The 21784-nt window shown below is 40.4% G+C and overlaps 1 protein-coding gene across 2 annotated transcripts; it reads right to left on the bottom strand.

Annotated features, from left to right (window-relative positions):
* Positions 1–1121: 1121 nt before the first annotated feature.
* rab3c (RAB3C, member RAS oncogene family) lies at positions 1122–21784 on the bottom strand. Of its 2 annotated transcripts, none has more exons than XM_041786633.1 (5): positions 21668–21784; positions 19803–20027; positions 13453–13571; positions 8274–8398; positions 1122–3353 (listed from the first exon to the last, which is right to left on the bottom strand). In XM_041786633.1, exons 1-5 carry the CDS (start codon positions 21683–21685, stop codon positions 3163–3165), a joined length of 678 nt encoding a protein of 225 aa, XP_041642567.1. In that variant the 5' UTR covers positions 21686–21784; the 3' UTR covers positions 1122–3162. The 2 variants fall into 2 exon arrangements, with proteins under 2 accessions (XP_041642567.1, XP_041642568.1); XM_041786634.1 differs by lacking the exon at positions 21668–21784 and adding an exon at positions 21136–21343.

Genomic DNA, 21784 nt, shown 5'->3' with positions numbered 1-21784 from the left:
TGTTTAGACTCCATAAAGACGTTTCCTGTTCCTGTTGTTGGCCTCACTACCCCTTCAAGTACATGAAGTCCTCATGATGATGAGACATTGCACTCTTTCATCTAAATTTGTAATACAAATGATTGTTAAACTCATATAAAGTCTCTCCTGACAATACTGTCAGTCACCAGTTAATTCAACACCAGTCAACCTGTGACTCTGGTTGTATACATCAGAAAAAATCAATCATAAAAAGATGATGAGTTAAAACTTCTGTCTGTGTTTTGTTATATATAAGACTTACAATAACATGTCATTAAGTATTTTGTGATCATTTAAAACATGTTTTTTTTTCATCATTTTAAAAACTTATGATTTTTTGTTATTGTAAATGACCTCATGTGTCCCACCTACAGTACCTCTGACCCACACTTTAGAAAGCACTGTCTTAAACCTTAAAGTTTGTTTTAAGGACTAGAGTTTTAGGTCTAAAATACACATTCATACAGTCATGTGCATACGTTTCAGACATGTAAGGTGCTGAGGAATCATCACAGGGCCACAGTCTGACAGTACCCTAGGCCGTGTTTATTCCCAACATCCACCCTTTACTTTGCCATAAAGGTGTGGACTTTGTTGTTTCTTCAACAGATTATTTTCTCATGTTCCCGGTATTATATGAAGACAGCCAGAGCATGGTCTGGGTTGTGTCAGTCATCCTTTCTGACCAATGGTGCCCTCTGGCAGCCTAAATGTTTTGCCTAAACATGCCTAAAAGTACTGAACAGAACTGTATGTCAGTACTGATACCTGTAAATATCATCACTGCCATGTGCATCCCTATGTATTGTATTAGAAGACATGTTTGTTTATTTTCTTTTGAAATGCAGTTTGGTAAAATATGGAAAATTTCACTTTACAGGTGATAAAGTAATTTCTAGTTTATTAAAGTGTTGCAGTAAAACTTTCAGTATTCTTTTGTGTTGCTTTGGTGCAGCTTTAACGCTCAAACACTAGGTGGCGCATACTGCCTTCAAATGAAGCATGCTGCTGCATCCACAGAGAGGCTTTAGAGGCCAGCAGAGCCAGCCCATGATGCTTTCTAACAAGAGAAAAGAGAGAAATAAAGCACAGAGACCCTCTGATAGAATCTGATTTATTACCTATAATCTCAAAAACATATTTCTTATTTTGCTTGCACTCCAAGAAACAAATATATTCAGTTATATGTAAAGTCATAGTGATCTAAAATGAGCGTGGACCAGAGTCACTTATTTTGGGCACCAAGTCGCCTCATAACTATTCCTCTATTAAATGAATCTAGGCTGGAGATCAATACAGTAATTCATTTCATGGCTATCAGCATGTCAATGATATATCACACACATACACAGATGCACACACACAGAGCATGTGTGCACACAGATGCACAGGGTCTTGTAAGTGTATCCTTTTTCTTGGTTTGACAACAGTACGGCATATGGCATGGACTAAGTGAGCTCCCTGACTATCGTTCACAATAACACTGCATTTAGACATGAAAACACAACTTCAACCAACACTCAACACTTAGCAGGAACAGCATATAGTACGTGAATATATCTGTACAAAAGGTATACACAAACAATACACTAGAATACGTCATTTTGTCTGGTCAATATGGCAGGTACGCACACGCGCACGGTCACACATTCAGTGGCTGCAGTTACACAAAGACGCACACGCTCCTTTCTTCTCCATCAGCCGTTCTGACCAAACTCGCTCAAACGCACCGCAGAGGACAGGAGAAACTATGTACAGGGGTTCATTCATAAAATATTGCACTTATTGGCCCATTGCACCTCACAGCGAATGCTGTGACAATGCTTCTAAATGTGTAACACAGAGTGATATATATTTACATCTTATCATAGGAACTTACATGGACAAGTCAGGGCAGATTTCATGCAATTTAGGGGCTTGTATTTAACTATGCAACAAACAACAATGCTAAAGAAACTATGATTTGGCACCAGTGTTTTTTCTTTTTTTCTGAGTTTGCAGAACTTAAAGGCTTTCTGGATTTTAAAATAAGCTACAACTTTTTTGACTTATTATGTTATTATGCCTGCAGGGAGAAGCTCCTGTTTTTTCTTTCATTCAATATCATTACATAAACATGACATTTAGCATGCTGACTCAAAAGTTAAACAATGTGATTAATATATGGCTGTTTATTCCATGCCAGAGCTGATCACTTGTTGTTTATTATACACTATTGTGTGCCTTAGCAGTGTGAGATTCTTATTAAAGAAATGTTGGATCGTCACTATCATAGTTAGCTTCTATCTTAAGACAAAACAGTACATATGATTGATTTTTCCGAAGCATGCTCATCGCATCAAACTATAAAGGGTCGTCTTAGAGGCTAAGCACATAGAAATATTTGCTTTTAAGATTAACAGATACACTTATTGAGAAATCACACATCTACAGACGGCAAAACGTGGAGTCACATCAACGTTACACACACTTGATTCATTCTCAAAGAAAGCATGACAGAGGAACCTACAGAGGCCGTGTTGGAGATGCTAAAAGGCCACTTTTTTATCCAAGGTAGATGATTTTTTTTAAAGACGACACTCAGACTTTAAACTCATGCACCCACAGTCACACACAACAGCCACACATTCAGGTCACAAAAGAAAGCCGCTACATCCTATAGTGCACGTAATCATAGATTTGGCAGCTTTAGGAGATAAAGTAATCCTATAAAAGTAAAATACATACTGTACAAAAAATAAGAACTATTAAAGCACTCACTCTATCCCTCATTTTCTTATTATTCTAAAGATTTAAAGGTCTACAGGATTAACTGTACATCTGATTATGGCCTTATCGATCATATCTGAATTACACTAACTAGCTGAAGAATGAGAATATGGTGGCTCTATACTGTAAATATCCTGTAATATTACACGTTTGACACAGCCTTGTCTGTCTGGTTATTTGCTCTTGATATAAGGTGATAAAGTAGAGAGATAATAGGACAGTAACTCTACCACTAAACAGGGTTTGAAGTGTAGTCCAGAGGAAGCAGCACGAGCAGGAGTGAGAACGCTGAGGGAGAAACAAAAACGCTGCACACTCTGACACCTTACAGGACCTGCACTGCCCTCCCTTTGATTCCCTCCACGCCGGTCACTAACAGTTGCATCCAGGCTGCTGCAGCGGCGGAGCGCTGTCTGTGAGTTTGGCAGTGGGGGCTCCCGTGGTGACTGCCGGATCGCTGTCCAAGCTCTCGGACATCTTGTCACAAATGAGGTCAACGAGGCGTTCGAAGGTCTGCTTGACGTTGATGTTGTCCTTGGCGCTGGTCTCGAAGAATTCAAAACCTTAGAGAGTGAAAGAAAAAGTAACAACATTTCTAAATCTTAAAAAGTCTTGGAACAAATCACCAACAATCATTGTCTATAATCATCCCAACCAGGGATCCCCTCTAGGAAGGTGAAAGGCTCTGTCTCTTCCTAGGAAGTCAAAATTGAGCGGGGTACATGTTAACCATGATGATCGCACTGACTTTTTCACCAAATGCCTCTCTCTTACCAAAGCCAGCAAAAGGCACGATTATAAGATGGTTCTAAAGATTATCCTGCCAGATTTCCCTCTGGTTTGAGGTGTCTTTAGAGTGATTTTAGCATGTGCCAGGCTTTAGATATGCACATCTATCTAGATCTTGTCCTGTTCAGGTGCAGGGGAATGGAGACAATCCAAGCTAGGACTAGGCGGAAATACAGTAATATGATTTCCAAGGTTCCAAGGAGTCCATGTTAACTCTGTATTTTAGGTTTGTTGTGTGACAGGCTCATGTGTTATGAACCACCAGGCCAAATTTAAATCATGAAAAACATTTCTAAGTTTATAAAATAAGCTTCAAAATCACAAAAATCAATCATTCAAATTATCACTGCCGATGAGGAAAGCCTGAGGTAGGGAGAGAAGCAACAAAAACTACAAAGCAGTGCAGGCATTGATGACAACTGAACGACATTGATTAGGTCAGAATAAAGGAGTACGGTTGCAAGAACAGCTTGCAGAGAGAGCGGAAGAGCATGGCCAAGCAAGAGCAGTTCATAAGGCAGCATGAGAGCCATTGGCCAGTAGTGTGCTTAGAGTAAATCAGCTGGCCATCAGCTGATGAGGCCTCACATTGGATCAGCTGATCTGGGTAAAGCTTGAATCCATGGCCTCCCTGAACTAAAACACTAAAAGCTAAATTAATGAAAACAATCATTTCCAGGTTTTTGGGGATGCCAATCAGATTTCAGGGAGCCCTGTTTGGCCCTAGCTTCCACTGGCTCAGACCCTGGAATATTATTGGAACCACTTTTTGCTGTTATAACTTATCAGGGGGTTAGAAAACAAGATGTCATCATTATTTAATATTTTTTACTTTGTACAGTGTTGTCTCAGTTTAATCACAAAAAACATATTAATACATTCTTCTTGTAGAGGTGTGTATTTACAGAATTAGCATGGCAGCACAGTGAAGCAGAGAAGTCAGGGATTAAACTGACTGTTTTCTGGTAAAAATCTGTCATCATCTTTCATGATACTTCAATTGACTTGTAGGTCACCCTGGCTGAAAGATTTGGGAAATTTACCTCACAATGAACAAAAACAGCCTGTAGCTGGCTGTTAACAGTGACATTAGATATAACAACTGAATGTATTCAGATGAACTGCTCTGTGATTTTATATCAATGCAGCTTTAGGGGGGTAGGGCATGGGTATCCATAGGGGAGGTGACAGAGAATGTGGTGGGTCCTTATATTTGCCCTGCCCAAATTAACCACGACAAGAAAGAGTTTGAAAACTTTCTAACAATCTCATTCCAAAATTCAGTCACACATAAATCTCAGTGTTTTCACATGTTTACAGCAACCTCATTCAGACATATCTAGTATGTTAAGACACATATTTTGGATTTCATTTCACAGGTACTTTAAAAACAGCTACGGTACTGCTTTCATTATCGACATGAATACAGGGCTGTGTAATGTGCACATGTTTAATTCCTCCAGAATGTGTGACCGTTTCCACCAGCAGCCTGTGTGTGAAGATTCTTAAAAAGTGATGGCAGATCTCCTGTTAATGATGTCGGGCCAATTTGTCAAACAGAATAAAAAAGGATGTTTCAATGTATTCTCATGTGCAAATGCACGGTCTGCAACCTGGCACTACAGCACAGGGCTCTGGTTTCCTAGAGTCCAACTATGAAATGGGGGGGCACCACTGGCTGCAATGTGATCAACATTAATGTGAGCTAAAAACACTTTAATTCCTCTGTCTAAGCTGTGAATTAATAAGAAATGATCTGAGGTTTAAAGTTAATAACTACATGTGCTGTGTTCTGTAGCAGAAACGTCGCACAAATATACCCATCGAACGTTTTTATGAATGTTCAAAGGTATCTTTACCCCTTTTATGTGTTATCAATAATACCTAAGGCTGATTTTTATCCTTTTTAAAATGTACAGAACATTTTAACATTCATAGATAAAAGTTTTCTCATATTTCCTCTAGACGAGAGGGTGCATGCTCTGCTTGGTGAGCTTGCATGTGCACTTTAGCAAGTAATGTGGTTAATAAACACCTGCTGGTAATACCATATACCCCTGTAAAATTTGGCGGTTTGAATGGAGCTCAAGTTTTACGGTAAAGGGATACCACCCAATCCTAACCCCAGATGTCACTGAGCGAGAGGCGGGGCACACCTTGGACCTGCTGCTGTTCAATCACCAGGCTGACATATAGAGACAAACAAGCAGTCATACTTACTAATATAATCATAATTATTATAATTAACCTAACAGGCATGTTTTAGGACTTTGGGAGGAGGCTGGAGTACCCAGAGAGCACCCACATATTCACAGAGAGAACATGAAAATGCCACACAGCAAGGCTCTGTCCAACCAGGACAGCTGTGAGGCAACAGCACCAACCACTGCACCACCATGTAGTCCAGATTTGTGCATATTATCTAAAATCATGATAACACACTAACTGGATATTGTTAAGAGCAAGTGCATTGATTTCATCAATGAAAAAAATTATAGCTGATATCCTTATTTTCTTCCCTGCAGGTCCTTGGGGGGGTTTCACATTTGGGCGGGTCTCAGAGAAAGGATGGTTTAGAACAACTGTGATAGATGATCGGTGCCTCTGGGAACAGACGTCAGTGTCTTTAATTCTAGGTAAGCCAGTTAAATGTCTCCCAGTCTATCCTGTGCCTCTTCAATAGAAGTTAAAAGGAGGCTTCACTAGCTAGCTTCTATGGGCCTGTAAAAGAGACCCATTTCCTTGTGATTCATTCTCTAGTAAAGGGAATTGAGTTTGCTAAGATAACATCATGATGCAGATTTGTTACAAGCATCTCTGTCAGGTCTGTCTCTGAGGAGAAGGAAGCAACTTTAAAACTGTTTGTTATATGGAGTTTACACTGATCATTTCTTGATTTCAGGTTCTCAGGGAATCTAAAAGACGATTGGCATCAAGCAGATTTGTGGCTCAACTATATAAGATTGATCTATAATGGATTGTCAGCTGTACTGTAATCCAGATGTGTGCTTATAGAGATACAAATAAATCACTGTTAGAACACTGCTGTAAGGAGGTGTTATGTCATTAGCACAGACAACATCCTGCCTGTTTTTTTTAACTGTCAACTGCTTTTCCTGTTTACAATAAAAGCCTGCAAACTGGTCAATTCAGCTGGAACTGTAACTACACTACAAACAGGAAATCTTTCCACCATTTCGATGTAGAATCTGTGAAAAGAGATTAAAGGTAACACAAATAAAGTGGATATGCATACACAATTTAAATGTAGGTGCAGAACTAGTTAATAACAGCAGCAAGCTATGGAGGGCCAGCACCCATTCTAAGGCCAAGTCTATGCGTACTGTTGGTGAGTATGTTTGAAAACTGAGGTTGTTCCGTGTATTTTAGCCTTTCTTGCAAATGGTGTTTAATGTCTTCGAAAATGCCCCTTCCATCCAGGGTGAAACTCAGTTAACAGGGTTTATGTGTAGTTATAATAGAGTAACGTCACACTGGGCATTGGTTTCTCCTGTTTGACATCACTGGTCTTCAATGTTCTCACTTTGGTTTGCATGACAATAGCGAACATAGCCAAGCTTGTGCAGGTGTTAACACTGCAAATTGGACCTTTTGTTTACTAACCTTGCAAAGCAGATGGATTGGCCAGACTCCATGTCTGTTATCAGGCAGTTTCTTGCAAAGCTCAAGTTTGAAACAACTTTGCCAGGTCTGAGAACGAACCCTAACAATCAGCGTAGTTTGAGGAGAATAAGGAGGTAGCTACAGGTGAGGTTTAGTTGTACTGGGAGAGGGTAACAATGGTTGGTGGAAAAGATGTTTTCCACTCTTCTCCTAACCTGCTTTGGCATGATTTTGTGATAGGTAGGGGCAGGGATTAGTTGCACTGTAAGATGGTGTTAACAATGGCTGCCTCCGGTGTAGCAATTAGCTCGAAGTAGCCATAGGATAGCAGCTTTTTTTTTTATCAGAACTGGGGCACCTTTTGTAATCAAATCAAGAGCAAAGAGCCACACCGAAAACTTTTCTTGGCAGAGAAGTGGTTTTTGAACTTCTACCAACCGACCTTGGCAGTTTTATCCAACAAGCTCCGTTGTTTGTAACCTGCCACAGCGCCTGACACAAACCCCACCACCAACATCTACAGTTCTGGAAAAGACCCAGTTTGGATTGGCGGGATGACTTTTGAAAATGAAATAGCCACTGCAGCGGAACAGTGTTGAAAATTTTCAGACATTATTTCTGTCTCTAAGTGAGCTGCTTCACCTGCACATCATAGGACAGACTTTTGTTGATAAGGCAAGCTCTTTACAACATGAAATGGTGCGTTTTTGCATTTTCAGGCTGACAAAAAGTTTTTTTTGACAATGTGCCATGTGTGGATGCGATTGTTTTTGAAAACAGTGGAGGAAGACCTCCATTTTTAACAATAGCTGTCTGTATGGACTAGGCCAATGTCAAAAAAGGTTTGATAGTCAGAACATTTTAACCACATGGTGTCCATAAGGTAAGAGTTTGGACTCAGTGACATGAAACGTTAATAGCCAAAGGGTGTTTGTTTGGATACTGAATAAGACTATTGAACTCTGGCAAAGAGAAAAGGCCATGGCACTGTGATATTAATGAATTATATGTCATGAATATAGAAGCCCTTATAGCTTATAAAATGAGGTAAATGCTCCTTTAAGACTCACCCAACTGTTCTGCCAGCAGTCTGCCGCTATCCACCGACACCACTCTCTCTTCATCCATGTCACACTTATTCCCGGCCAGCACCACCTGTGCATTATCCCACGAGTAGGTCTTTATCTGGGTTGACCTGCACACAATCATAAAAAAGAAGCCATGAAAAACACAATTTTATGCAACTTTTATTCAATGGATCTCAAATAAATGAATACAAAAAATGACAGACAAGGAGGACATGTGGTGAAGTGCTTTCATCCAGTTGGACCGGTCATGGATGGTCATTACATCATCTTGTTTTTGGCTCTTCGCCGATGGCAGCAGTGAAAAGTGGGTCAATTGCAAACAAACAATCATCGTCTTAAAAATGTAGGTTAATATTTACTAGGAGAGTCTTCCTCTTGGTCTGATTTGTTATTCAGGTATTTACGATAAAGAAATTTAGGTCAATTCAGTCACTTAAACCTTAGCACTCCACTCTCTTTTTACTTGAAGGTTGTTATCTCTTAATGTCATCCAAGGTGGAAAGAACAGACTGCAGAGAATAATCAAGAAATACGAGACACAGTGGAGTAAAGAGGCAGGAACTGCTGCATGTAAAATCAACTATGCAACTCATAGCTTTCTTTCCATTTCATTGTGTTATTTATTCTTACATAAGTACTTTAAATTGTGACTCTCAACGTATTAATTCCTCTCCTTGAGTCCTTTAAGATTAACGCAAAGAAGAAGTACATGTCACCACTCTGTTGTGCTGCTTTTAAAGTTTTGAAAAGATTCAGCAATTTAGCAGCAATAGAGTATGTGGACATGATTAGGAGGATCATAAAGGGTAAATCATTGGTGCTTATGTCATCCATAGGGGCCGTTTTACTTATTTGGAGGCCTCGGGCAAAGACCAATATATAGCCATTTCACATTTAGCCAAAAGCAATCACAGTAAGAGATCATATTTTGAAGCATCACTTTCCTGGTAACCAAGCCAGAGAACTACAAGACACCCCTAAATTTGAAATATAAAGACTCAAATATCCCAAATCACCTCTTAGAAGAGCACCATAACTCAAACAAACCACATTTAAACATTTAAACACATCTCTAGAGCAGGTGTAACTGATTAAAATAAGAAATATATATTCACTTTTGGTTCACTCTTTCATCGGCCATGAATTGTTCATTTTTAATTATTGCAGCCATTTTTCCACATAGCAATCCACTGATCTATTGTGTCAGTATGTTTATATGTATCTATTTAACTATAATTGCTTAGTATGAAGGTATTTTGGGGCTTTTTGAGGGGCTTAGACCTTGGTGTTCAGGCGAGGGTGCACCCCAGGGAAATTTTTGGATGAGCAAAATCTATTTGATGCTACTTTCACTACTAGTGGAACCTTATTTGCACTCTAAATACAAATCTTAATCACTGAAAAATAATTTTAGATGAATACCTCATTATCTGATGTGCACCTATAATGGCTAGATCTTCAAGCCTCTTAAAGGCCCCAGGTGATTGCCTAATGGTGAAACCGCCTTTGGCCTTCCAAGTATCTCTGCCTAAGTGGCGCCACTCCAATCAAAAGGTTCATTATAGTTCATCATACATGCTCTGCCTTAATGTTTTTGGAAGCTTTCATCCAATCACCTTCCAGGACTTTTTTTTGAAAAGTCCTGCCCTTCTTAAATGCTTTATATGGGAGCTTTCCCAGGTGAGTGTGAAATATATCTTATGCAATGGATATATGGAACATTCTATGTGGTGTGTCAGGTTACCAATTCTCACCAACCACTTTTGGGCCCAGACCCCCAGAGGAGAACCCCTGCTTTAGATGACAACTTATGATGTATGACTGAGCCTTAGATTGACTGCAGGACAGCTGAAATTGTTTTTAAATACACTTTAGGGATGATGGGGAAAAGGTCCAGGTTATCAACAAAAAAAAGTATTTTTTTTATCCTAAGACCTCTTTTTTGATTACATTTTGAAATCAGTAATTTCACTTTTACTTAAGGAAGTTTTAACCAGAGTAACTACTTTACTTAAGTACTTTACTGTTGACCACACAGTAGCACAAAACCAGAGAATGATTCCACATCACATCCCCAAACATCTGTTGTATTTTACTTTGTTACAGAGGTGTGATTTTACCAGAAAGGCCTGGTTGGAGATCCATATTCTCATGATGTTTTTGCTAATAAGAAAGGCCATATTTTATTATACAACTCCTTAGTAGCTAATAAGTCTGGGCAGTTAATCAAACTACTAATTAAATTGCAGACTCCTGCCACAGTTTTCGTATCTCAGAAGTTGGAATATTTCTTTGACCTGAAATGGGTTTCAAATGACAGCTTCAGATATTTTTTTGCATTATGCTCTACATGTAATGCAAACAAAAAAGCATCACTTTTTTAGAGTAGTTTGCAAAAAATACTTTTTTTCTTACTGTAGCTGCAACTGCAATATGAGTCAAAACAATCACAGTTACCTACATTTTCAAATCATTCGGCCGTAGTTTTTAGGATGGTTGCTACAAAGCTCTACGTTAAACAAATCAATATATTTACTGATGTAATCGAAGTGGATAAATAAAGAAGGGGAACACAGCAAAAAAGCAGCTGTACAAACAGGAAGTGATGCAATATGCTCACCGTACATCAACATGTCAGAATGAAGAGGTTAGGGCGTGCATGGGGGGACATGGAAGGGGCAAACTGAAGCAAAAGGCACACACATTTTGGATTTACTGAATACCTGTACATGTTTATGATTTTTTTTATAGCACCAGTTTCAAACCAGTACTTCCATTAGTCTTCTGGGAGGTATCAAGGACAATCCGAGCAACAGCGTGGCGCGCAAATCCAGGCAGACAGACATGCCGCCAATTATATTCATAAGATGCAATTCATATGGACTCGTATGATTAGATGATGGCCTACAGGAAAGAACAGCTCATGTTTAATCTTTCTCGTATTTTGTTGGTTATATTGTAGAATTCTGTATTGCTTGTTGAAAAACACACATAATAAGGAACTTAAAATATAATTGCATGTTGAATTACAAATGCAATATTGGAATAAAAAATTGAAATTAGATTATTTTCACAAATTTTTTAGCCCTTGTAGTTAATCAGTTCTCAGTAAAGTAAACTTTACATGAAAAAACTTTTTATTATTACTTGATTAGATTTATAGACCAGTACTTTTACTTTTAGTTAAGTACATTTTAACTGTACTTTTACTTGAGTACACTAGACATGTACCTTTTCCACCCCTGCCATCACATTATCAGTTAGGTTCATGTCCATCAGAGAAGATGGTGCCTGTGCTGCTCCAACATCTAAACATAATATTAAGAGAGATTTTAGGGAACAAAAATATCTCCTGTGGTGTTGCAGTTTTACTAAAAGTAGGGCAGCTTACATACCACAGGCTGAACATGGCAGAGAGGGAGAGAGCTAGTAAGAAAGCAAAGAAGAAACAATGATTCAAGAGGAGAGAGTGAGCGCAGCATGATGCTGGCACTCCTCCTCTCTCTCTGTCCACTTCTGACTCGTAGAGATTCATAATAGGGTCATTTTCAGTCCAACTGCTGAAAATGTTCACTGTCCAAAAGAAAAGCATGTTTGCATCAGATCCACCAGGGTTTGTGTGTCTCAGTTTTTCCTGCAAAATTAGGTCTAGTATTGTCATCCTTGTGCCTCTGCGATAAAACGTCCTCTGTGCTCAAAGTCTTACATTTTTATGTCAGCATCACGATATTTCCCCGTCTTGTCTCTGTCACAGGCAGGAAATGAGCACGTCATAGGCTTAATTCAGCCACAGTCGGGGAAGGAGCCGTTGTCATGGCAACCCCCTCTTTTATCCTACAACCTTGTCACAAGGAACAAGGGAAAGAGAAAGTGGGATTTAAGCCTGTGGCAAAGGCAGAAAGGAAGAGATCTGCTTTTATGAGGGCTAAAATAGAGATGTATGGTCTCTTGTTGACTAATGGTTGCTCTGTCTGGAAGGTAAACTCACAGGTAAGTCTTTAGGATCGTCACTGCCAGTGGCACACTCTGCTCCGTTAATTAAGAAGCCCTTCACAGACAGTACTCAGACTGCCGTGCTCCATCAAAGTGTCACACAGGCTGTAAAAGAATAATAGGTGTGTCTGGCTCTGACCTCTCTTTACATAAAAACCTTGTTCTTTAGTGGGGCGTTTATTCCAGCACAAATCAGCCTGAAATGGAGCCTTAAAACACAGTGCATGCTTTTAATTTTAACAACAGCTAAGCTAATAACTGTAAATGTGCTTTCACTCCGGCTAAAAGCAGCTGCTCCTGCTATGACAGCTGCTGCTAAAGGAGCTGTCAACTGCTGCTAGCTAAAAGATAAGAGCAAAGTAGACAGTGGCCTTAATAATGATTGTCACAGTGATAAAAAGGGCATGCAGGTGATGTTTCAACTGCAAAAATACCACCATCTATAGCAAGTCAGTGTGAAACCTGTCATCATTTTCTTGCAGCTGATGCAATAGCAAAAGCAAGAGAATAAAAAACGATGATGATTCAGGCATCTTTTCTCTCAAAAATGCTCATTCTGTGCTCTGTAATCTCTTCTAGCTGGCAGAGAGAGATAACCGCAGGACGGCGGGGTGTAAATAAAATGTAAGATGACAGTTTCTCACCACAACGTCTGCAGAGTCGGGTTGTGAGGAGGAATAAAAAGTCTACATCAATGTCTAACTGCAGGAATAAAACTCCACAACTTGTGTGCCGACATGACAATAGTCTTGTTTCTAGAGCAAGAATTTAACCCAGAAACCTGGTTTCTGCAGCCAATTGAACACTGCCTTCCAAGTCTTGGGGTTGGACGTCAGTGCGTCATCATAAACCAGTGACATTTGGCTCAGTGTTACCGTCCAGCCTGCAGACGCTTATATGACTCAGGAGTGACCTTGACAAGCTAGAGCTCCAAGTCGGATAAAGACGCACACTAACACAACAAGACTGTCAAATATGAGGCAGAGAACGGGTATGTTCAATATCAAGGAAGCAGGATATCTCATGATTGAATTACAAGGGACAAGCAGGAAGGACTTTTAATACACTCATCTGGTCTTTATGGCAGTACAATCAGAAAGAAACAGGATGAGAAGAAGACATCAAAAACAGGCCAAAATTAACTCCAAAGAGGCTGAAAAAGACTCACCAGTCCTGCACGGCGCCGAAGGACTCCTCGTTGGTGATGTCGTACATAAGGATGAAACCCATAGCACCACGGTAGTACGCAGTAGTGATGGTCCTGTAGCGCTCCTGGCCTGCTGTGTCCTACAAACAGACGACATGATGTTAGCAGCTGATTGATATTTACACTGTCAGGCTCAGAGACATGAACATGACCCCTGCAGCTGCACCGCACATGTATGCAAGCTTATAATGGTGAATGAGCAGCGTGCATTATTAATCTGCAGCTATTTATACTCACTACGATATTAATTCATATCTGAGCATATTTTAGGCCGCTGTCTACATTTCTACATCTACTTGAGGCAATGTTTGTCGTGTTCATGATGTGGAAACAATCATTATGCTAATTGCCTCGCTGGCTTTGCATTGATAAGATGCCAAAAACAACGATTCAGTTTAGGCCGGAGTGATTGATTGTTTCCTCTCCTCAATAAAATAATCACTCAGCTGTGCTGGACACTCAGCAGAGCATTCATTTCTTAGAAAAAAGGGCTAAAAATAGAGGTTAAAATGCTTCAAACATGCAGGAAGAGCTTGCTGTTTTATGATAAGGTTGAACAGATTGCTCAAAGACACAGCGAGGGAGTGATTACACAGCATTCGAGGAGTGGTTCATTGTACACAGATTACCCTGGAAACAGGCACACGCTACAGCCCTTTGCTACAGGATGTCAATGAAAATGCTAATAAGGCCCAAAACAGACAGATGAAGCCTCTCTGTGGCAAGTGTGCATGAAAGGAAGGAGGAGAGTGAGTTGTTTTTTCCTCTGCAGCTGTTAACAGATGTGTAGATTTGTTTGCCCTGTAATAAGTTATATAACAATAAACTCCAGCAATGTCCCTCCTGTTTGATCTTCATGTTTATTGCGCTTTTGTCCCACCCACAACAAGTGTGTTCGCATGCGTTCTGCGGCTCATGATGGACGACTTCTGGCTGCTCCACTTGGCTCTCGTTAAACAGAAGCCCCGACAGGCGGCACCGGGTTTATATTTGCCACGGTCATTGTGTTCATCGCCGTTCTGCACATGGCTGCAACAGCGTCATAGCCGGGGGACAGCTCTGACCTTCACACCACTGAGACAGAGCTCACATTCTGCAGAGCATCCACACAAACCACTGATAGCACCTTTGTCACATTACAGCAACTCTGAAAATGCACATTAAACCTGCAATTTAATGTAACGTCAGCAGATAGTGGCAACAAACACACAATAACATGCTTTTAAAGGTTGCACAAAGTCATGATTCAAATGATCAAATCAATCTGTACTTTGTTATCATTTCATTGTGTGACTTCTTAGTCTCTGACACGTCATTAACTTATTGATTTTGACTTAAGTGCCTGACAATGACCTCTGCATTTCCAGGCGATTTTCCTCTTTAAAAGGCGGAGCAGGACAGAAAAAAAGATGCTGAGTCCCATGAACCTGAGCTCCTCGAAACACTTTCGCTTGTAGTCTGCAGCCCTCCGGAAATCAATCCCAAGAAGCAGCTGACTACTTCAAGTGGAGCTGTAGTGAGTGCAGGCTGACACTCGCCTGAACTCCTCTTCATTCAGGAAAGTGAGATTCAATTTCTCACCAAGTTCTCCTCAGTAACGCTTGGTTTCATTCACTTCAACTTAATATAACAACTGAGAGAATTCTGAAATAGGTCTGCCTTGATACTAGACTTTTTAAGCTCTGATATGATGCCAGTCTAGTCTGTGCAGCAGCAGCAAAAATAGAAGCCTTGTGCAACCAAAATGGACTAATTTGTTGTTTTTAATCCTGTGAAATTATAGGCAAAGTCCAGCAGATCTTTTAGACAGCATTAATACATCGACAAGGTTTGGTACCAAAGTACAGCCAATGCATTTGTGCAATGTATGAAGTGTGCAGGAGTATGCCTACATTTTTTGATGGATTCATTCAAGTGATGCAAGATATTACTGGCATGATATTGGTATCGGTTAAAATGGAAATATTAATAATTGACTGTAAAAATCAGCTGTGTGTGCAAATATGTTTGTGGCCTTTAAGGCAGCTGATGTCTTTTTCTTTGTTCATCCTCATTCCTGAAAGGGATATTTTTGTATTTTTGTATTTGAGTTGTGTAAGATATTTGGCGATAGTAGTGCCTTTAGCTGCCAGTGATTTCAGTGAGCATACAGGACATGCTTAGAGAAGCTATGCCATACAGCAGATGCAGACGCGTATAGATTAGTTTATAGTTTTCTCCATGTTATTTAGCAAGTTTAAGGAAAATGCTATATTGAACATTTTTGAATGGTTTTATTTTTCACCAGAGCCTCTGTGTTTAGCACTGCGGCTACCGGCTACTGCTCTGCGCCTACCGGCTGCAGTGCATCCAAACAGCTGTTTGTGTCTGTGGAGTTCGTCAGGGGAAACAACAAACTACTAAGCTAAAACAAGTCCACAGAGGAACTTTTACAGATGGAGACTCAGGAAGAAAAAGGGGGAGAAACTTTAGTAGAGACTGGTTAGCCAGAGAGATTCCAAACTACCTGGTGGTGTAGGTGTGGAAACTGTGAGCCCATGTACATGAGAGCTACTGTTGTCATGAGTGAGACTTCACCAGTGTTAATTCTGTTGACTAAAACAATGATCAATTTGTTGACAGTCTTTTTTTTTCCAAAACAAAACCTAGACTAAAAATAGCCAAAAATAGATCTTTGATGAATAAAAGTGACAAAAAGTCCATTGTGGGTAAATCTGTAAAAAAAAAAAAAAAAGCAATGCATCTGTAGCTATTCTGCCTCTCAGCTGTAGAAAGCTGGGACCCCAGGTGTATAGAACACACTACCATGACTTGGTACCAGATTTAGGCAAGAGAATAAATGCTTGGACTAAAAGTAAAGACTATAATAAGAGGACTTTTTATGGACTAAAACTAGACTAGAACTCAAAAGGGTAGAAATTACTAACAAAAGGCTAGAAATGACTAAAATGTGTCTAAAAATAAAATAAATTTGATCAAAAGACTAAGGGTAAAATTTAAAACAGCTGTCAAAATCAACCCTGGACTTCACTTCTTTAGGACATTTCTGACAGAGGATAGCGGCTTACAGATGCCTGCAGCCTGCATTGCTCCCCATCCAGAGTTTCCTGCCTTACTGAATGTTGGTGTGTCATGGACCCACAATTTTCCGAGGATAACTTGGAGAAACCAACCCCAACCAGAAGAGCTGAATGGAAATTTATCATTCAAGTAAGTTGATGACTGTCACTAATGGCTGATAATGAGACAAGCTACAGTCGGCACGATATGTTAACTTTATGAAAACATTGCATCAGCTGTCAAAGTGGAAAACTGAGCTGAAATAACTAGCTTTAGCCATGTAACTTACTCTTTCCTCGGACAAAGCCCGCAGAACTAAACAGCTGTTCTGGTAGCCGGCAGCTGAAGCTAGCTAGTGCCAAACACAGAGGCTAACTGGGGGAAAAATAAAAAGGTTAAAAAAAATTTATATAGTGTATAATTGAACCAACACCTTTTTTCTGGCCCATTTTTACCTTAAAGTTGCTAAATTAAGCTGATAAACTACACTCATCTGCTATACTGCATAGCCTAGCTTCTCCAAGCAACCAAACTTCAAAAATACTGAAACATTTAAACTTTGAAGTGCATTTTAATGATGGATGTTTGGGTCTGACCTGCATCTGTTTATCAGTAATGGCTTTAATGAATTGCATATATCAGCATAGCTCTATGAGAAATAGATGCAGAGTAGAGTATCCAACATTTTTGAGAAATATATTTTAAAGATGATTTTTCCCCTTTATTTTGAAAGAAGAGCTGAAAAGAGACATGAAGTATGGGTAAGGATAGTGGGAGAAGACTTGCAACAAACAGCTCCAGGATAGGGAATCGATCCTGCAACCAGTGCATCAAGGACTCTAGCCTCTGTATGTGGGCAGTTGCTCTTCCAACTGAGCTAAACCAGAGCTCCTGAAATGTTTTTTTATTGTGTTTATTTCCCAGCAGATTCATTGCATAATGACACTAGCGAACAGCCATCACCTTAAACAGCCACTAACTACAAGTCTTGGTTCTCAGTGCACCCAATTAAAAAAGACAGGCCAATTAAATGGATACAACGGCATCCTTTTTCCTCCTGAATATGCACATCTTTGCTAATGATAGAAACACATTAGCCCTATTACCCACTGATTTGACTGTTCAAATCTAGTTTTCCTCTTTATTTGATTAGCAAACACCGAACGCCAGGGGAATGGCTAATTGCTGCAAAAGACAACTATTATGACAATAGAGAGCAAAACCTCTGAAGGAAAGCTGACATTTTGTAAAGGAACAGCAAGCATGATTAGAGAGAAAGTAACAAGAGGAGGTCTAATGTATCCATCCTCTCACTATCTCGGAGGTATTACAAGACAATCTGCTCCAGCAGCTCAGATGAACACCTAATTAAACAGCACATGACAGTCTTTACTTTCCCACACGTTCACTCGGAGGTGTTGCTTCAGTGTTCTTCCCTGCTGTGTGCCAAACTAACACATACTTGTCCCCTGTCAGTGATGTTGAGACTTCCATCTGCCTCCATTCTTAAATGCTAGTGTTAATGCAAGGCAACACAGAGCAGCCTTTCCTCCAGCTTTATTTAAATAAGGAAGCACACAGTTAATGGACCACCTGCTTTTAAGAATGAGGACATATTGTCTATTGTCTTATATTGTATTGCAAACTGCTTTTTGGACTAACCCATTCACACCTATTCACTCCGTATTCACACACTGATGGAGAGGGCTGCTATGTAGTGTCCATCGGTATTAGCTTATCACATTCATACGCATTTGTAAACAGTCACACGCCACTAATGCAGCAATGGGAGCAAATTAGGATTAAGTGTCATGCTTAAGGACATGTCAACATGTGACAGGTGGAGCTGGGGATCAAATCACTCACAGCCTTTGGGTTGAGAGATGACCAGCCCTACCTACAGAGCCACAGCTGCCCCTTTAGCTTGCAGCACCTGCTTTTTGAAGGTGGTATCCCATCCAAGTACTACAGGCCTGACCCTGCTTAGCTTCTGAGACCAAAACGGGTATGCTCAAGGTGGTATAAGCAAAGAGAAGAAGGAGCAATCTCAGCTAGACAAGCACTGCTGTCTAATTTCCTGCCCAAAATATCTCATTACACTAATTCTAAGCTCTGTCCACTGTATATTCCAGATAAGCATCTTATTGAGAGATATTAGAACAAAAATAAGGCTTTAATTGCTTGTTATTAGCAAAATTTGCTTGTCAAGAGTCTTTGGATAAAATGAGATAATTTCAAGCAACTCTTTTTGCTGCACTGGCAGTTATTTTAACCAATTACAGTCAATGCAGGCCTGACTTTTTTTTGTAATATCTTTTAAGACTTATGTGAATGTGGCTTGTATTGGGGTAATAAGATCTTAGACAAGAACAAGTGTGGGGTTGTGATAAATACCACTAAATGAGCAAACAGGCCACTTTGGATGCTGAAATGACAACAGTACTGTCATTCTGCATGTACAAAGATGTAGTATTGGCTTTAAAAGCACATCCTATATTTCAGTTGAAGTAAATGCACCATGAAGCAAAGCCCATCTGAAACAAGACATGAAAGCAAAGTCTGCTCAAGCATACAAAGTAAGCATGATCCGTCTAGGGAGCCAAACCCTTGACTTAAATTGAATTAATGCACATATGTGATCCTGTGCATGCAGGACTTTTTTGTCTAACAGCCTGTCATGGTCCCTGAAATGTATTGATCAGCAGAGAGAGATATGGGCAGAGGTCAGGAGAAGGTGGGCTCTGGGCAATGATTGACAGCATTATAGAGACAGGAGTCAGTCAGCAGGAACACAAAGACTGTAAGTGCAGGAGAGGAGGAGAAACAAGGGGGGAGGGCATCACTGAAGAGCCCCTTCCCCCTTGGAGCTTTAGTCCTCTAGGAGACCTTAGAGGACAACATGAAACAGATTTCTTTGAGACTTTGAGTGCATTTCAACATGCAAATGCCCCCACTTTCAATGGGTTTCAAAGAAATTTGAGCAAGGTTTGCATGACAAAAGAAACGAACATGAAAGATAGACAACTATGGCCTGTTTTTTACCTCTAAAGTACCACCTTTAGATGTTATATAAAATGTATGATGCCTTATAAGTGGGAAGGAAATGCAATAAAAGTATTAAGTGCAAGGTAAGCAGAACAGAATCTGTGCTAGCTTTTTCCCTCTATCTTCCTTCATCTGCCTCAGTCAGGAATCAAACATTTTGTAGCTCCTTCCTAAATGTTTAATGCTTGCATTTTAATATTTCATACCCAGATCTGCAGCTTGATCCTCTTGTCGTTCTTGTACACGGTCTTCACTTTGAAGTCGATGCCCACTGTGCTGACGAAGGCCGAGGTGAAGGCGTCATCGGCGTATCGGAACAGGAAAGACGTCTTGCCCACGCTGCTGTTTCCGATGATCAGCAGCTTGAACATGTAGTCGAAGTTTTGGTCCCCTCCCTCTCCCTTCCCTTTCACATCCTGGGTAGCAGCCATCTGTAAAAGAAGAAAAAAAAAACATACAGAGAGAGATGCTGAGCAGATTGCAGAAAAAGCTCACCTTGAGTTAGAGTGAAGCTTTGATGTGTGACGAATAGAAGATGTGGACCAATGAGGCCTCTTTCTGCGTGTTTAAAACATAGTTTGCATGCACAGTGAGGGGTGTAAAAGGGGCTTAATATTGCACATTTACATTTAAAGCTTACTGTACTACAGGCCACTTAGATCAGAGGTGACAGAAGGCTGTGTCAGGCAAACCAGCATGACCAACAGAGCAAGCTGTTATATTGATGAGCATTAGATAAGCAGGATTCTAAAGAGCTGAGCTTGCTTTCCTTCAAAATAATACAATTAATGAAACTAAATCACTGTTATTAGGACAGATAAGCCTCACATTCAGTATATGTATACACTAGGTTTTTATTTATGCAGCATTGGAACAAAATGGCAAGTCCCTTTAGTTTCATTTGTGCTTTAACGATTTGACAAATCCTTTTGCAGCTTCCTTTCTGAAAAAATATCCCCATCAGCAGTAGAACCTCCCATGTTAAAGCTGCAAGCATTCTGTGCTGTACTTGTCACCTTTAAAATGATGGTTGAATCGAAATGCTTCCACTAATCGACACTATTTTGAGTATTTCTGTGCAAGCTGTCAGCAGTCAGCGACCTAAGAGGACACGAGGACTGGAAGCAAAATTACATGAGCAGAGTCATCTTTGCTCCAAGGTGAATGTTTTGACAAAGCCACTGCGCTTACATGCCAAACACGAGCAGCCAGGCTCTCCTTACAGCCTTTCCTTTTATAAAAGATGCCGGATCTCCATCCTGCACGGGCTTTTCGCTTCCGTGTATGAAATAGAAAAACTCAACAGAGGCTGTATTTGCAAGGACGACCTCTTTGAATCATCACTGCTATTGCATGGCATTCACACAAACGGAGATAACCGAAAATCACTCGATTGTTTTTTAGTGGGAGATGCATGCCAGCTATCATCAACCGAGCAATTCTGGGCAGGAGGTCATTTTATCTCCTGACTGGAATTCTTCCATATTACTGTTAATAAACGAAACTAGCAACCGCGTTGAGGACATTTCGTGAACAAACCTGTGTTGAAGGCCTGGCGCTCTATCTGTATGTGCCCGTGTTGTGCAGAATACGCGTTTTATTGGAGGGTCTAATGCAGGCGTTGATTCTCTTCCCCCCTCCGCGTCTCTCTCTTTCTCTCTTTGGAGCGCCGAGTACTTTCAGCACCTGGGAGCTGTCCCCTTCGCTTCAGCTGTGGCACGCGCCCCTGCGCTGACGAGGCTGGCTCGCGGAGATGAGCACGAGCAAAAAGGGAAAGTGCGTTTGGTGCGTGTGGTCTGACGTCAGCCCAGAGGTTGTTGGGGTCATCGATAAAACATGGGGGTTGTAGTTTTTTGTCGCGTATCAGCGCGGCGACAGAGGATGGTGTAAAAAGTAGATATCTGACTACATTACTCAGCATGCAGCGCTTCACAGCTGTGAGTTTACTGTGAAAAACAGCTGTGGGTCTAATCAACAGTCAAAAATGCGGTGTACGTTTTGTTCATGCAAGAGCAAGACAGTCGCCCACTACACCAGCTCCTTTTTATTTCATAAAAAACATACATCTTACCTTTCCATACAAGTCCATCTTTGGTCTTAAGCAGTGTAAAGGAAAAAATGTTTTTTTAAACTACTCTTTTCTACAGAGAACTCCCAGCTGTTTGCATCATTTTTTACAGGAAGCAAA

Source organism: Cheilinus undulatus, linkage group 5, assembly GCF_018320785.1.
Source record: "Cheilinus undulatus linkage group 5, ASM1832078v1, whole genome shotgun sequence".
In the NCBI taxonomy this organism is placed as follows: Eukaryota; Metazoa; Chordata; class Actinopteri; order Labriformes; family Labridae; genus Cheilinus; species Cheilinus undulatus.
Note: the sequence above shows the minus strand (reverse complement) of the source record. Positions and strands in the feature narration are given on the sequence as shown.

Excerpts from the sequence above, each read along its gene's own strand:
- rab3c (XM_041786633.1), bottom strand. Across the intron at positions 13,572-19,802 it reads GGATCAAGCTGCAGATCTGG|GACACAGCAGGCCAGGAGCG; the intron begins GTATGAAATATT and ends GTCTGTTTGTAG. Across the intron at positions 8,399-13,452 it reads TTCGGCGCCGTGCAGGACTG|GTCAACCCAGATAAAGACCT; the intron begins GTGAGTCTTTTT and ends GATTGTGTGCAG.